The sequence below is a fragment of the Amphiprion ocellaris genome, chromosome 3 (genome assembly GCF_022539595.1).
Source record: "Amphiprion ocellaris isolate individual 3 ecotype Okinawa chromosome 3, ASM2253959v1, whole genome shotgun sequence".
In the NCBI taxonomy this organism is placed as follows: Eukaryota; Metazoa; Chordata; class Actinopteri; family Pomacentridae; genus Amphiprion; species Amphiprion ocellaris.
Window position 1 is genome coordinate 28,114,979 of NC_072768.1, and position 10,583 is coordinate 28,125,561.

Genomic DNA, 10,583 nt, shown 5'->3' on the forward strand with positions numbered 1-10,583 from the left:
CTCATTATATGTGCAAATTTTAATGCAGATTAGCAGATTTGTTACACATCTGAAAACCTAATTGCAGACACAAATTTTGAGAAGACACTTGCAGATTCCGGTTTGCATTGACAAATTTCAGTACGCATTCACAAATCATTTTACACATTTATAAATCTCACTACGGATACACAGATTGAGAAACAGACACATTTACTTAAATCATTTTGCACATTTACAAACAGTAGTATACCCCCATACCAGAGCAGTCTAATGTTAATTGTATTTTATTTGCATACTTTCTGTAGCTTTCTGTAATTTCGATGAAACAACATGGAACAAGAACAAGGAAAAAAGTTCAGCTGAAGCGATGTGAAGCACCAAATGAAAATAATACAACACCACAGTTATATAGACCTACACTCATTTACACTGCAATCTCAGACCTTTTTCATAAGAATTATTATCATATGTCTTTAAACTGAAAAACATTTTATTCTGACAGTGGTGCTGGATTCATCCTAAGTTCAACGACTTTGTTCCCAACAATTTTACTGTAGAAGTTGTGAATTTGAGCAGCGGTTTCCTCTGATAGCAGTAGGCTAATAAGGCTACTAATAATCACAATGATATGTCAGATGATAGAAACAATAAGCCACACACAGCCACTCTCTCAATGTGGAGACACAAATTTTGCTACTGTATGATGGTGCAACTGTCCAATAAACCCAAAGAAAAAACATTCTACATTGGTTTGTACAGTGTGAGACAGTGTCTTGATATGAGATTCGAAGAGTTTTATAGAAGTTGGGGAAACTGAAGAAATTTAACCTCTGTGTGCAAACTGCCTGCACAACATGTTCCAGTGGTTCTAGACATTTCACATAATTTTTGACTGCTTTAAAAATCATATCTCAGAGTCAGAGAAAAAAGAAATGCAGGTTTGTATTTGCTGTCTTTAAATTTTTTTCCTTTTCTCTATTGCATGCCTCTTACAAAACAACATGTAACTTTCCAAAGAAAATCATCCGAGGTGGCACGAAGATCATTTTTAAGTGCATCTGCAGTACTGCAGCTGTACAGTTATGTGGACACCTTTTGGCAGTACTATCTCCTGCTGTGGTCGACTGAAATCAGCATGGAAAACGTGCTGAGCCACAGGTGGTAACATACTGTTTGAACACAGAGGCGTCATGGTAATAGCAGGCCATTACTGTGACGTTTGAAGATGGGTGAGTGCTCCAGTGTGTTTTTTGGAAAGTACGCCTTTGTCAGGGCTGAAAAAAGCATAGACTTGGAACAGCATAGGGTCATACATATCATCTGGAATTTACACATTCGTAACAATAATGATACAAGGATCAAGAATTAGAGTCATAATCATATGGTATAGCAATATTGATAACAATTATTGATACTGTCTAAAAAAACCACACTAATGTTTTCATCTTTTCTTTTTTCAAACAAAAAAAGAAATACTTATATTTATATAATGGAAGTTCTTTAGCCTCTACTCTTTTAGGTTTTCTGACTAAATAGGTCCTTAAATATTTACAATGATTACTTTACAGCCACTGGCCCAGCCCACTGAAGATAAAATGTTGGTTTTAGTTTGTCTAGAGGAAAAAGTGCACAGCACAGACAAAGGTGGGATGACAGAGGAATGTCCTGATAAAAGGCAACAGAGGGAGAGAGCAGAGGATGGATGTGAAGTTGGTGTCCCTGGTCCCAGACAGGGTCTCAGACCCCCAGGATTCAGGACCACACAGCGCTTCCATGCTACAAGTCCAGGGAGCTCCTGGTTCTCTTTTCCTGCATTGCAGAGGCCTACAGGGAAGTCCAGCCCACGTTACTGGGACATCTCAGTTTGTTTCACTGTTTGTTTTCCTCCACCCTACTCGCCTCCCCTACATCACCAGCAGTTGTCCCAGCACCATCCTGAACTGCTGTGTATATCCTGCCAGCTCCTTTACCCGCTCAGTCATCTCTCTGGCTGCTCCAGGCGAAGGATATTGAAGCGCTGCTGTCTTTGTACTGATCACAATGTCTTTGAGTTTTTCACAGAGGGTGTTGCTGCTTTGGGCAACCCGGGCCCTCACCTCAGGAGTCTTGGCCTGACGTGACAGTGTGTCGCCAATGAACACCAGCTTATGTGCACTGAGAATGACAAATTTGCTGTGTGCCACAAAGATCTTTGGTGGCTGGTTAGAGTTGATGGCCGTAAAGAAAGCATCAATGGCGTTGGTCACTGTGGTGACATTCTGTTCACATTGCTCCTGATAGAAGAGGAGGAGCTGCTGGTCGCCATGGCACAGCTTGGAGGAGGAGGAGCCTCCAGAGCCGTTCTGGGCCAGCTGGTTGGCTAGAGGGTGATGTGGGGATGGAACCCAGCCCGTCATGTCATTGTTGATTGGCCGGCTGACTTCCTGCTCTAGCCTCTCAAACTGTTTAATCTGGGAAAAGTGGAGAGATAAGAAAGTTAATCCTTAAACATAATATGCAATGAGTAGCCAAATCATCCATCTTTGGAAAAATAATTTTGTTTAGTTCATGAAGAAATATATTCTCTCGTTCCAGCTTCTAAGATGTTAAGATTTGTTATTTTTCTCTGTTTTGATATGATCCTGAACATATGTTTTAGTCCGGCAAAACAAGGAAATTACATATGTGTCTTACTGTATTTTGACAATTTATAAATGAAACAGTTTATTCAAATAAACAATGTTTTATTTCATTTTTTTTTGTTTCATTTAAATGTTTTTTTAGGGCCAAAATGGCTCCTCACAGAGATAGTGAAACAAGCTCACATAAATATGTACCTGTTGCTGTTCCAGTTGTGTCTTCTTGTGTCTGATAATATTGCCTTTTTCCAGCAGTTGTCTTTGGTTCTTCTCAAACTCTTCCTTTCCCTTACAGATCAACACACAGTTGTTACACCACTTGTACACATTTATATATTTTCACAAATGACCAAATAAAAATCAGGTGTCAAAATGATTAGTGGTACTTTGTAACAACACGGGTTAGCTCATAATAACTGTGCATGTCCCAATCTTGTACATACTGGATTACTACTGTAGTGTAACATATTGGATGTGCAGGAAATTCGCAGGTGTCAGGACCTGAGCTTCTGTGACAAGGGCCCAAATCATTATGGTCAGAAATGATTTGGGCCCTGGTGGGGGGGTGGGCTGCCTACTGAAAGTGGTCTGGGGAGGGACCAATCATTGAACTGCTGACAACTGCTGAAACAAGTCTGATCCTCAGCAGCTCTAGCTCGTAACTTCTGGGACTACTGTGTATTTGGTGCCAGATACCACAGCACAACTTTACTGATTCCTCCTGAGGTTGGAACCTTTCTGGAGGTATGTGAAAGATCAACAGAATATTACACAGCTGGTAATACTGTGGCTCATCAGTGTATTGTAATAACACCTGACCATGACCTATTTCATATCACTATGTGGTCCATATAATGAGACTGGCACTCTTTCTGCATAACCTAGTATTCGGGGTGCTTATCATTACTTCTGTACTATCCACCTAATCCAGAAGAAACACTAGTTGCAGTGTCAGCACATTTCTCTCGAGGAATTCCTGTTTATTCAAATGTGATGTATCTGCCAAACTAGAATGCACTTCATGGTACAGTGAAGGACTTAAATCTTGTGTGTGTTTGCACCTGTAGATGTACGTAGTCATAGTCTTCCATCCAGCCTTCCTCTGTGGTCTCATACGGCCTGTCCACACCTTCCTCGTCCTCTGCAGCTGTAAATTTTGGTGGGGAGGGGAGGGGCCGTGACTGAATATTCACCTTCTCCCCTCCCTGAAAGCTTCCACTTCCTGACCCTGTCATGTGACCACTGATCTCCCCAGGGATCGGAGGAAGAGGCAGCTGCTGCTGTTGCCGGGTCGTCCGTTTGAAGAGCAGTGAGGCATTACCATGGAGAAAGGAGGCAAGCTGCTTGGCGTCATCGGGGATGCCTCGCGCTGTCATAATTAGTAGATCTAAGTCATCCCCTCCTGGTGGTGGTGTTGTGAGTGCTGTGTGTGACCAAGAAATTGTGTCTAAGCTCTGACTGTGTCGAATCAAACTCTGGAAGACCTCCTCCATCTTTCCCACCTGACGGCCTAGTTTGGTCTGTAGTGAGCGGTCTGTAACCTGGGTAGCATTGGCCACAGCACCCCGAGCAAATTCTAGAAAGTCTCGAACAGTGACTCGCACCCGGTCAGCAGCCTGATGAATAGCCGGAAGATTCCCCTCCAGGTGAGCAGGGTTTCTCCAATTGCCTGTAATGAATGACATCATGAAGGAAACACTGGACTCAACAGCTTGCTGGAGGCGAGACAGACGCTCCATGGCCTGATCCAGGTCCAAGATGAGTGGTTTCCCTGGAATGGGGCTTGGAGCAGGAAGTGAGGAGGTGTCACGGACAGGGACAATGTCTAATGATGAAGTAGAGTGGTTGCTCCGTGTGCTTCCTGTGCTTGAGGCAGACAGCCGCTTGAAAGACATTGTCAGCTCTTCACTGGTTGACTGGGCATCACGAACAACCTGCAAAACACATCACAAACACTGCTGAGACTATCAAGACCAAGACAAAATTTATGTAAGCTCAGTCATCCATCCCCTGCCTCCTGACTTTGGGCTAGGTGGGCCATTTCATCAAAAAAAATATGTTTTCATGGACTATTTTATTCTTGCAGAGAAACAAAAACACACCTAAACATAAACAACGTAATATGCAATAAATGCTAAGTGATCAACAGTGACAGTGAGTGAGCTGAGTTTGTAAATACAAGTTGAGTGAGGCGTAACATCATAGAGCAGAATGGCACAAATTTTGGGTTTGAACCATTGCATTCTGCTTTCAAAAAGGCAAACAGCACCTTTTCTACCGACCTCATCATTAACAAGATGCGTGTGCTGGATGCACAGAAATGACATAGACCGCACACATTTGGATCTTGTTTCATGGCAAACAAACATCCATCCATCCATTCATCATCTATACACCGCTTAATCCTCACTAGGGTCAAAGGGGGGGCTAGAGCCTATCCCAGCTGACTTGGGGTGAAGGCAGGTGACACTCTGGACAGGTCGCCAGTCTATTGCAGGGCTACATATACAGATAAACAAACTCCACGCAGAAAGATCCCAGGAAAGCCGGGACATGAACCAGGTATTTTCTCGCTGCAAGATGTGGCCTGTTAACTGTCCTACCTGTGGTGGGACATCATAGACATACTGGCCTCCCCTCTCTCCTCCTTGTTCCTCTCGTTCTCGGGGGAAGTCATATACATCCTTGGTGGGGTACCCTCCAGGATGCAGAATGGCTGGGATGTCATAGATCTCCTGGGGGGCCTGGCTGAATCCATTCCTGTCTCTGTGATAATGCTTGTCAGTCAGGATAGGGGGTGGGACGTCGTAAACATCCTCTGGAATCGGCGGCTCTTCGTCATCGTCATTGATGTTCTGCAGGTACTGGCCAGGAGTGATGGCGACTTGGGACTTTATTTTGGCAAAGTGGGGTGGCACATCATAGGTCTCCTCTCTTATTGGTTGAGAAACAGGTATGTCTTTACTGACAGATGGTGGGAAGTCATAGACCTGAAGAGAGAGGGAGAGATTGATTCTAGTTTATTAGTTTCAAGCATAGATTTGTCTTTGTGCCTAATGGCACTAAATCAGTCTTTATTACATTCATACACTAGCTTACTTTTGGAATTTCACAGGCTCTTTTTGTGTAATGGTATGTGGTATATGCATGATTTCACAGTGCAAAAGTCTTAAGCACTCAACTGGGAATTATACGTCACTTCCTGTGTGCAGTCTGTGACATTAGAGAACACCCAATAATTCTACTCAATATAATGTGCGTCACATAGGGCAGACTTTCTGTCATCAGTAGGGGGTGCTATGACTTACACATGTACATCTCTCCAGACTGGGATTTTTGTCAAGCATGAGAACTTTGTGGCAAACTAAACAATGAATATTTGAATTACGATATTTTTTTTTCAGGGTGAGAAATCCATATTCACCATATCGCCATGGATACCACATTCAGGGAAAGTTCAAAAGTCTCACAATATAGCATCACAAAGGTCGTTGAACTATACTGCCCAAATGTGGTTTAGATCTGGTTATTCGGTTAGTTAAGAGTTTAACTATTATGTCTATACATGGCAAAAATTCGGTCAAAACTACACAATAAATTTTAAATGGCCCACTAAATACAATAGTTTCAAAAGGGTCTTTACACTGGTTGGTGCCCGGGCCCTAAATATTCTTCTCTGGGAAAGAATGGATATACAATCTTCTGTTAACTTATGCCAGGTAGCATATAATATACACATGCATAAATATTATAAAATTGCACCAAAAGAATTGGGGTGTGTGTATTGAATTCCATAAATGAAGCCTTACAGTCTGTTGTGGGTTCTTGTCTGTGCTTGCTGGGATGTCATATATATCTTGACCACTAGAGGGATCCTTCACCACCATGGGAGGAGTATCATACACCTAAACGCAAAAAACAACAAAAAAAACACACAAGAAAAGACATACATAAATAGAATGTTTTTACACACTATACACAGTCAGATACGCACACTAACATACACATATGCTGACATATCAGTACAATGATGTGATATATTAGAATAAGGCATACATGGGGTTGGCCTATACCACATACTAGACTCATACTCTAGCAGTGATGGTGATGTGTAACACCTGACTGTCACAAACAAATGCTCCAGCAGCTGTTTACCATTATACTGCTGTTTAATGAGAGAGATGGCAAATGTAAACATTCCTGAACTGACACTAGACACTCAAAGAAATGTCCTTTATCCTACAGATGCAGGTTGACTGCTCTGTCTAGTCCTGATGAGCTGCACTCCTGTAGTTAATTCTCTCATATGCAATACCAGTTCAAAGTTTGGATATACCTTCTCATTTAATGTTTTTTCTTTATTTTCATGACTATCTACATTGTAGATTCTCACTGAAGGCATCAAAGCTATGAATGAACATGTATGGAATTATGTGGTAAACAAAAAAATGTGAAATAAATTACACGTTTTATCTTTTTAGATTCTTATTCTTAAAATAGCCAGTGCTTTAAACACTCATGGCAGGTGACTACCTGAAATGGTTTTCACTTCACAGGTATGTCTGGTCAAGGTTACTTTGTGGAATTTCTTGCCTTCTTAATGGGGTTGGGACCATCAGTTGTGTTGTGCAGAAGTCAGATTGGTACACAGTTGAAAGCCCTATTTGACAACTGCTAGAATCCATATTATGGCAAGAACCAATCAGCAAAATAAAGAGAAACGACAGTCCATCGTTACTTTAAGAACTGAAGGTCAGTCAGTCTGGAAAATTGCAAAAACTTTGAATGTATCCCCAAGTACAGTCTAAAAAACCATCATGTGCTACGACAAAACTGGCTCACATGAGGCCCACCCCAAGAAAGGAAGTCCGAGTCACCTCTGCTGCTGAGGATAAGTTCATCTGAGTCACCAGCCTCAGAAACTGCAAGTTAACAGCACCTCAGATTAGAGCCCAGAAACATGCCACACAGAGTTCTAGTAGCAGACACATCTCTACATCAACTGTTCGGAGGACACTGCGCCAATCAGGCCTTTATGGTCAAATAGCTGCTAAGAAATAACTACTAAGGAAAAGCAACAAGCAGAGGAGATTTGTTTGGGCCAAGAAACACAAAGAATGGACATTAGACCAGTGGATATCTGTGCTTTGGTCTGATGAGTCCAAATTTGATATCTTTTGGTTCCACTAGCTGTGTCTTTGTGTGACGCAGAAAGGGTGAATAGATAGTATCTACATGCATGATTTCCACCATGAAGCATTGGAGGAGGATGCAGGGTGTGTGATGGTGCTTTGCTGGTGACACTGTTGGGGATTTATTCGAAATTGAAGGCACACTGAACCAGCATGGCTACCACAGCATCCTGCAGCGACCTACCATCCCATCCGGTTTGCGTTTAGTTGGACCATCATTTATTTTTCAATAGGACAATGACACCAAAACACACCTCCAGGCTGTGTAAGAGCTATTTGACCAAGAAGGAGAGTGATGGAGTGCTGCATCAGATGACCCGGCTTCCATAGTCACCTGACCTAAACCCAATCAAGATGGTTTGGGATGAGATGGGATGGATGGTTGAGGCTTCCATCCTCCTCAACATGCATTGTGCAGTCCAAAAATGGCAGTTGGTTATCCTTTACATCTTCCGTTGTGAACTTGATATTGCTGTCCACTGAGTTGATATGCACTGTGAATGTTTCTACTTCTTGGGCTTTGATATTGACCCAGGAGTCATCCACATATCTGAACCAGTAGCTGGAATTGTTCCCTTAAACAAGCTCAGTGCTTGGTTTTCCACTTCCTCCATGTAGAGGTTGGTCACATTGGGTGACACTGGAGAGCCAATGAACCAGCTGAGCTTCTGTCTATAGAAACCTTCATTATATGTGAAGTGAGTGGTGGTCAGGCAGACATCCAGTTGGATGCATATCTGATTGGGGGTGAGGCTGATTCTGTCACCCAGAGAGCTGTCTTGCAGGCAGTCTCCATTGCCTCAGATGTGGGAATGCATGTAATATGACATCAAATGAAACCATGGTTTCATCCTGGGCCAGTTTCACTCTCGGAACCTTTCTGGAACAGGGGAGTTCTGAATACGGTGAGCGGTGTTTTCAACCAGCGGTGCTAAATTTGAAGATAGGCATTTTGCGGTGTTGTGGGTGACGGAGTTGATGCTGCTGCTGCTGGTCTGAGTGGGGCTCCTTCCTTGTGTATTTTTGGAAGGCAATACACACATGGTGTGTGCTCTCCAGGATAAAGTCCATAGTAAGATGGGTGGTCAGTTGCTTTTTTTTTTTTTCAGCTGTTGTAGGCAGTCTATGTTCTTCTTTTTGTAGTTGTTTGTGGGATGTCTTCTCAGGTAGTACTGTCGCAGAGTAAAGTTGTTATTTTCCTGTGGTAGTCGGCTGTGTTGAGTATCACAGTGCCTCTACCTTTGTCGGCCAGCAGGATTGTGATGTTCTTGTCCTTGCTCAAAGATGGTCCTGCCCTCCTTTCCAGGGATGTGAGGTTGAAAGGAGGGACTTTTATTTATTTTTATTATCCCTTATTAAAAATAAATAAAAGTCCCTCCTTGATACCTTCAACCTGAGCTGTCCTGCCTCTGACAAGATTGTCGTTTCTGATGGCTGTTTCCATGTCTGGGATAAGTCAGCTGGAACTGAAGAAGCCTCTTGGATGAAGGTGAAATATTTTCAAGAACCTACAAGAGAAATCCAGTTGATTTCTACTGAAGCTCCTATGAGGACAGTCCTTGTTCTCTATGATACTGGATGTAAAAAAGGTACTGCAGATACTGTAGGTACTGAAAATACTGGACAAAAAATTATATTAGCAACAGCAAATGCATGTGTTGCAAGAGGTCCACTGAGAACTGTAGAAAAACAAATGATTGTGTAAAATACCAGATCGAACCAGATCTGCATGCAGGATTCAAGCTGAGACAGACATGCTGAAATCATACAATGTTAGTGTTTGTCAGCTGTTACAGGTGCATCTACAGCAATGTTCTACATGCAATGCTCACAACTTGTTTCAGTAACAGCTCATTGAGTGAGCTGGGTGTTGCTCATTGGCTACTATCATTACTGTTCTCATCATTTACTGACATCTTGTTTTTCTTTTTGTGTTTGTTGCTTTTTTACTCTCCATCATCTTACAACTCTTTTTCTCCTTCCTCTTCTTCTGACTCCTGTTCTCATTTTGTTGCTGTTGTATTTTAGCGACCTTCCTCCTTTGGCCTGTCAGCATTAAGATTTTCTTCTATACACACACATATGTTCCTGCATATTTAGCAGAAAATATTGTGAAGATGGATATGTGGAATATTATACCTAAGTTGATCCGTGTGTGTGTGTGTGTGTGTGTGTGTGTGTGTGTGTGTGTGTGTGTGTGTGTGTGTGTGTGTGTGTGTGTGTGTGTGTGTGTGTGTAAAGGGCTCAAAAGGCACACACACAGCTACTTTTTCTGTGGCCTTGATTTCTCTATTTTTGTACATAACACACACATAGAATAGGTTGCCTGTTGGACATGAATGATCTTCACCAAAGACAGATCTAATATTTAGAGAGTGAGAGGCTAAAAGAAAGACAATAAACTATTTGGTGCCAGACAATGCTGTGGTGTGTCTGACAGTGTGTTGTATAAGACACTGCTCAATAAGAGCACAATACTATGATAGTGACACACCACTATTGCAAGTGTAGTCATACAATGATATCTTTACACACAGGGCTACTGTCACAACATGCATTTCAACAGTTAAGACTACATACGGTGCAGCAGCTAGTACACTATTATTAAGAATAATCAAACTTTATTATTACTTTGTTATAGTAGGTTTTAAATTAGTAGAATATAAAATGGTAGAACGACCAATTTCTGCTATTTTAATAACAACTACATAATATTGAAAGATGATGTAGTCTTGAATCTATCCTTATACCATGTGTGGTACTGGTATTGAGACATAAGCAGCTGTAATGC

The 10,583-nt window shown here is 42.0% G+C and overlaps 1 protein-coding gene across 3 annotated transcripts in view; it reads right to left on the bottom strand.

Annotated features, from left to right (window-relative positions):
* Positions 1-250: 250 nt before the first annotated feature.
* The window catches only part of bcar1 (BCAR1 scaffold protein, Cas family member), a 92,093-nt gene continuing 81,760 nt past the window's right edge, over positions 251-10,583 (bottom strand). For all 3 annotated transcript variants that reach the window (XM_035946877.2, XM_023267416.3, XM_023267415.3), the window contains 5 exons: positions 6,410-6,505; positions 5,204-5,590; positions 3,662-4,534; positions 2,799-2,888; positions 251-2,432 (listed from right to left, as the gene is read on the bottom strand). In XM_035946877.2, coding sequence (XP_035802770.2) covers positions 1,887-2,432; positions 2,799-2,888; positions 3,662-4,534; positions 5,204-5,590; positions 6,410-6,505 — 1,992 coding nt within the window. In that variant the 3' untranslated portion in view covers positions 251-1,886. The remainder of the gene's footprint in view (positions 2,433-2,798; positions 2,889-3,661; positions 4,535-5,203; positions 5,591-6,409; positions 6,506-10,583) is intronic.